Raw genomic sequence first — 6,663 nt, forward strand, 5'->3', positions numbered from 1 at the left:
TGCAGCAACATGAGGTTGACATTTGTGGCAAGTAATTTTTATAGGGGCCGTGATGGCTCTATATCTTTCACATGACCCAAAGGGTAAACAATACCGATACCAACAAGCTTGGTAGTGGACCTCTACATATAATGCTAACATTTACCGAAGAATTTATAATTGTTTTTTTACACAGTGCACAGATATAGGTTTGGCTTTCAACAGCGGAGTAATGTCATGAACCATTTCTGTATGTCATGCTGCCTGATGATACAAGGAGTAATCATCTGGATCTTCTATTATAGAAATTAAAAATATACGGCAATAATACAAAAGGCATACTTTTATTATTAGTTTATTCATTAGTATCGTGTAGTGCCATAGTAGATTTAGTGTTTTACGTACAACACTTTCAAAATTCTAATTATCAAAATCTATTAGTCTGTATACTTCAAAAAGACATCGGTTGAAAAATTATACAATAAAAACGTGGTGTGTATAACATGAAACAACAAAATATTGCTTGTACAAGAATATTTGTACAAGGAGAGGTTTTAGAAGTAGCACATATCAATCTTCAATAAAAAGATATTGTTATGTACTCGTCCAAAATTATAAACATTTTGTAGTTTTTTTTGTTCAAAAATCTCCTTTTCATACACGTATATATTTTTGGCCAGTTTGAACTAGCAGTGTACATTAAATATAAACAAATCGATGACAAACGTGTCTGACCAAACACCGAGTGAAGATAATTTATGTTGCCGCCAACTGGGTGTTAACGTACAAAAATTCATAGACACAAAATAACATTTAATCCTTACATTTTCCCTGCCAAAGTTGAGTGACAGCAGAATGTTTTATTAATATACTTTGTGAAAATGAATGAACAGCAATCAATCTAATATGTTCTCATCTTTTATGCAGTTGTATCATATTTCAGGAATGATAACTTTCAAACACCATAATCTTATCATAATGCATTTAGTTCTTGCCCCTGGCCATTAACAGTATTATGAGAAAAAATGTCACAAGCATATGTATCATAAACATTATAATAGTAAACATATATTTTACAAATTAGGAAACAGAAAATGCAACAAGGGTATCAGTATGAAAGTTCATAACATTTTTCAAATAAATGTCTTATTATTTGTTGACATCTTTGATGAGAATTTACTTAACGAAAACAATGCAATTGGCAAAACAAACATGCACAGCGTATCATTTTGAATTGTGTTTCATCTACAGTCCAACTATTACACATAAATTATGATCCTATATATAAGCGTCGGTCTACGGATCGCGGTCTGAGTTCGATCCTCGGCGGCGTAGTTCCGTACTATTATTACGACAGTGTTGAATCATGTCTCACTTATCAGGGAGTGAGTACTCGAAAGTTTGTATGTCGATCGAACGGTAGTTATCCCCCGTATGACGAAATTGAAAACGCTTAACCAAACAACAAAAAATTATTAGAATTTTCATGAGTTTACATATCCCTACAAATAAGAATCAGAAACCTTAAAACATAACTAATACGTGCCTTTATTGTTTTATGAAGACAAAAATAACGAAGTACTCAAAGAAGTTGCTACTGATAACATTACACGCCGGAACGCAATGTTGTTGTTGGTAAACTGCATGCGTTAATTTGGCTAGACTTTAACCGAGTTATGTTTTGAATTTTTGTTGTAAAACTTTACATTTTAGTTGTAAACAATATCTCGCGCTTCTGCTCTGCAGACGTTAATACACAAAGCAAACGCGTTTTATCACCCTTTTATCCATAAAAACGTGACATGGAACCAAACTAAATGTTCTTTTCATAGGTATAGATTATGACAATAGTTTGAATTACCAAGGGTTGCAAATCGTGTCGCCTGGCTTTATTATTGTTATGTGATTTTGTTTATTGGCAGGGATGATTGACAATGTTCCTGCACGGAGATTGATAGCTTTATTTCGTGAGTGTTAAGGATGCTACAACCACTTCTTTAAACAAATTGAAAGTATTTGAAATCCACGAACCTACATACTACTCCATATAATTATTAGCCTCGTTCTGACCATTTTATTCTCATTAAACAGCCATGTAACCTGTGATCATGGTAAGGTACATTTCTGATTATCTAGAGTTGACCAGTTTGGATAGTAAGACACATATGTGAATTCTGGCAGCATTATTACTTGGTCGGAGCTGCAGAGATGAGATATAACACCTTATTGCTTCCATTAAATTGTATTCCTGTTCAAAACATTGTCCTAGCAGGTTCAATGCTGTTTCTCTGTGTCCAAGGTTTTGCTCCCTCGAAATTACCCGCCATAACTGAATCAGCGCCGTTTTCTTTTGCTGGTGTCTCTGTAAGTTGCTGTAAGTCTTGTACTGTATAAAGAAAAGGTAAGGGAGAGAATCAATTGCAGCACAACTCATCCAGTTATCATCATAATTTCTGTTGTCAAGTTCATCTGTAGTAGATCTATACAGTTCATATTGGAGCTCATGTGGAACACAGTTTACTTCAGACCTATGAAATGCGACACAGAATGCTACAGTATTTCTAATTGCTTCTTCATTGGAACTGTCTGAAATGTGACTGAAGCCTTCTTTTACACCCTCACAGCTGTTATCAATACAGTGACATACTGCATCAACATACTCCTCATTATATCTTTGTCTGATATCTTCAAGAATATACAGTGCATTCTCCATTTCCCCTGTACAATAAAACATTGAAGCATATTTTAGTCTGCTAGATGAGACATCTGAGTTAAGGCCTGCTGAGAACCAGGCAAGTGATTGAGGGGAAACAGTGTTGCTTGTTCCGATGTCGTTAGATGCTGCAATAGATCCCATTGATGTACAGAGTAGAGGGGCGATAAGTTTGCATGCAGCTTTCTCTATCGTACTGCCTTCTGTGTAATATTTTGTTACACATTTAATTGCTTTTGACAGAAATTGCATCGTGCTTTCTACACTGTGAGTCCTGTAAGGCAAAAGTGTTTTCAAATAATGAAAATAAAGACATCTAGCAGTAGCTTTCAACAATGATTCATTAATCATTAATTTGATGGGCATTGAGGTTTGAAGAATGCGACCTGTCTGTATGTTGTTCAGTTTGATCTTCAAACGTAGGCCAAGGTCGTCAATCTGAATACCAAATAGTCTGGTAACAATATTTTGTATCATATTTGAAAATAGTTCAAGTAATTCATGTTTGACTTCCCGTGTTAGTTTTCCAGCCATCAGATTATTTTCATATATAATGAAATGTGGACAATTTCCAGTTAGTATGCAATTGTATAATGTCAATAAACAAAATGATAGACAATGTGAGAGGTTACGTTCTCGCCATATACTGGGGTGTTTACTTCGTATGCAGTGAAATAGAACTGTCTTACACATAAAACTTGAAATAAAACCTTTATAACGAGGATTTATGAACGTTTTAAGAATCATTTTCATCAAGATATAGCACTTTAACTGAGTGATATTTAAATTAAACATCAGACATCTCTCAGCCAGAGTGGTTGATATTCTCCATTCACATTCCTCGTGTGAACTGATTTTGCTGCCAACAGCTACAACGCAACATCTGCTTGTTCGTGCGTAAACTTTCATCTCAGCTGTCGGCCACTGATCTTCATTTGTTTGCTCTAGCCATTTCCTGGCAATGTGTGGCCATGATTTGCAAGGAAAAGCTACAACCAGATCAGTATCCGGAGTAAGAGTACCAGGAGGTCCAGGTGTGCTCAATGACGGGCCTTGTCGCTGTTCACCATCACAACCAGTACTATCAATTACTGTGTTCTTTAGCAATATTCTTCCACTGACATCTTTAGCTTCGTAATCGAATTGAATTGTCAAAGAAGGAAGTGGTACATCAGTACTTACTATCTGTAGAAAACAATAGCCAGGCGGGTTGTTTTCATCTTGTACCATCAACAAATTCTGACGATTCAGAGTCCATTCATTCCAGTCTTGTATAACACTGGAATAATTTTCACAGACAAGCACGTCTCTGTCTGAATAAAGACCACTTGTTAAAGCGCCTTCTGACTGGCTACCCAACATATAGAGATGGCACGGGACATCAGTAATGTTTTGTTTCATTGTTGCTATAGTTTCCATTAATAGAACTGATCTTCTTCTTTTTAGCACCATTTTCTCAGTGACACCAATGTCATCTAGAACCTCGGCGAGCTTCAATGACTCAGTGTTGCTATTACCAGGTACACGAAACATTCTGGAATAAAAAATCTGGTGCTATAAAACCGCTTCCTAAATTTCCACTCTTATTGAAAGAAAATATATTGGTAACGTCTATGATCAGTCTGGTGACTTTTTGTTTAGTTATGCTTTGTCACTGTAAGTTGGCAAAAACCAGAATGACTTACATTTAAGATATTAAACAAATAGTTTTAAACTACTAATTTTATTTCACTCCATTAATTGATTTAAGCCTGAAAAACATGAACATACATAATTTTGTGAAAATGACATTAGCAGCAGTGTAAATCCGGTCAAAACTATTCCTACAGTTCACGTATCTTTAAACCGGTACGAATCGTCGGAGTTCTGGAAGACTGATATTTATTCTATCCCGCCAAATATAGAATATGTATAGTTTTCTGTTGACAATTATGACATATTCAAATATGTCATATTTTCTATTGAAAAATATATAACATGTCCTCCTTTCTATTGAAAATAATAACAAGTCATTATGTAAACTAAGTGAAGTTTGATCCCCCCCAACCCACTTTCCTTATACAGGATTATTTTCTTTAATTTCGACCTTTTCGCTTTTACTGTCTCAGTAAATTCCGTCATTGCTCTAATTATCTAGTTTGGCAAAAACTGGCTGATATGACCTTTTGTGTTGACCTGAAAATCTGTGCCATAATGTGACAAGATTTCTTAGGTAAAAACAGATTATCAGCATAATGGTCAACATTTGTTGGGGTATTCAGATTTATTTGGGCTTAAAAAATATTTCCTAGGTAAATCTTCATCAAAACCCAATCCAGTCTGATATCTTAAAATATATATGTGATATGGTATTCGTTTTATGATATTATATTAATATTGCATTCCTGAGAGGGTGATATGAAAAATGTTCACCGGAGATATATGAATATCGACTGAGGCGCCAGCCGAGGTCTATATTCATATTTCGAGGGGTGAAGGTTTTTATATCTCCCTCTCAGGAATGCAATATTCATTTTATTATACCGAAAGTATATAAAGGTCAACATTTACTGAAAAATCAACATAATGATTTATTTAACATTAAAAAGTAATTACTATCCAAATAATTAAGTCAGAATTAAGGAGTAAGGAGTCTTTACTTTGCTGTCTAATAAGATTTTTTGATAGATTACATATCGCTGTCCCCTATATTTCAACATTGCGTGAATGCTGAAATCTACAGCAGAAACATATAAATGTGGGCCCTCATTTTCTTTATTAGATCATTTCCAATCTGATGGTGATAGTTTCGATTCAATATTTCATAAAAAGTTTTTGTTTTTTTAAATCTTTGACACGTAGAATAAATCTTTAAAAAAGGAAAAATCGGCCGGATTCACACATGCATGGTCACCAGAAAAGGTAATTTAATCCTAAAGTATATATAGGCGCCTCGTCTGAAAATTTATCTTCCCAATCAATGCGAAAGTATCAATCCCTCAACGAGACATATGAAAACATAATATCACTTGCGCAGACAAAACAAAATAGCGCTGTTGCGCATTTGATATGAAATTGTGGATCATTTCACATGCGCAGGAATTGAAAATAACGATTTTGCGCATGAGATATAAAATCACTGGGGAATATGATATATTATGCAAGTTTTACTAATGGAAAATTTGCATTGGACATTTATGTGAGGTATGATAACATTAAATATGTCCATAGTGCTTTAAATGATATCACTTGTATGTTTTGATATCATTAAATGAGCTGAATAAAGAAATATAACTTAGAATATTAGATATCTATAATCAATCTTATGTTAATAGAAACATCTAATGATATCTACGAATAGGCCGTGGTTCAGAAAAGCAAGATTTATATTAAGACATATATACCAGATTATTGTGCCATTTTAAAATAACATTACTATAGCTTTTTATCAATTTCAAAATGCACCTTATTTACATAAATATGTAGGCCATGAATTATAATAAAAATACCTTTCTTTCGGTCAGAATAATCCAAGATATTCAAAAACTGGAAACATATTTGTTATGCAATAAAATGTAAATTTTCTTTGTTCTTTTACATATCACATAGAAATCGAACATTAATTCAGCTCAATCACATGATAATAATATCGCATTCTGGTGCACAATATTGAAGTGGTATTCAAATATCCGCAAAGTGTTCAAACAATTATCAGTTTCCTTAAATAGACTTTCAATATAACAACCGAAGTATTTTCGATTGATATTGATAACTGCTACTTGGAACAAGGTTTGATAAATTACTGTTCAGTGTATATAGCCAAATTTACTTCATTTAAATAATCTTAAAACTGACTTAACAGAAAAGAAATGTAGGGCATATTTTTCCTGTCTCATACTACTGTACAAACTAAAGAAGTAGATTTTTATAATTCGTGCTCGGATTGGGTTTTGGTTCACACAATATGTACAAACTCTAACCTCATGTTTTCT

General features: G+C 33.8%; 1 protein-coding gene across 1 annotated transcript; it reads right to left on the bottom strand.

The window, feature by feature from the left end:
- Nucleotides 1-1,546: 1,546 nt before the first annotated feature.
- On the bottom strand, nt 1,547-6,319 carry LOC123545779 (uncharacterized). Its single transcript, XM_045332087.2, has 2 exons — nt 6,181-6,319; nt 1,547-4,226 (listed from the first exon to the last, which is right to left on the bottom strand). Exon 2 carries the CDS (start codon nt 4,223-4,225, stop codon nt 2,108-2,110), a length of 2,118 nt encoding a protein of 705 aa, XP_045188022.2. The 5' UTR covers nt 4,226; nt 6,181-6,319; the 3' UTR covers nt 1,547-2,107.
- Between the last annotated feature and the right edge of the window lie 344 nt (nt 6,320-6,663).

Source organism: Mercenaria mercenaria, chromosome 1, assembly GCF_021730395.1.
Source record: "Mercenaria mercenaria strain notata chromosome 1, MADL_Memer_1, whole genome shotgun sequence".
Lineage (NCBI taxonomy): Eukaryota > Metazoa > Mollusca > Bivalvia > Venerida > Veneridae > Mercenaria > Mercenaria mercenaria.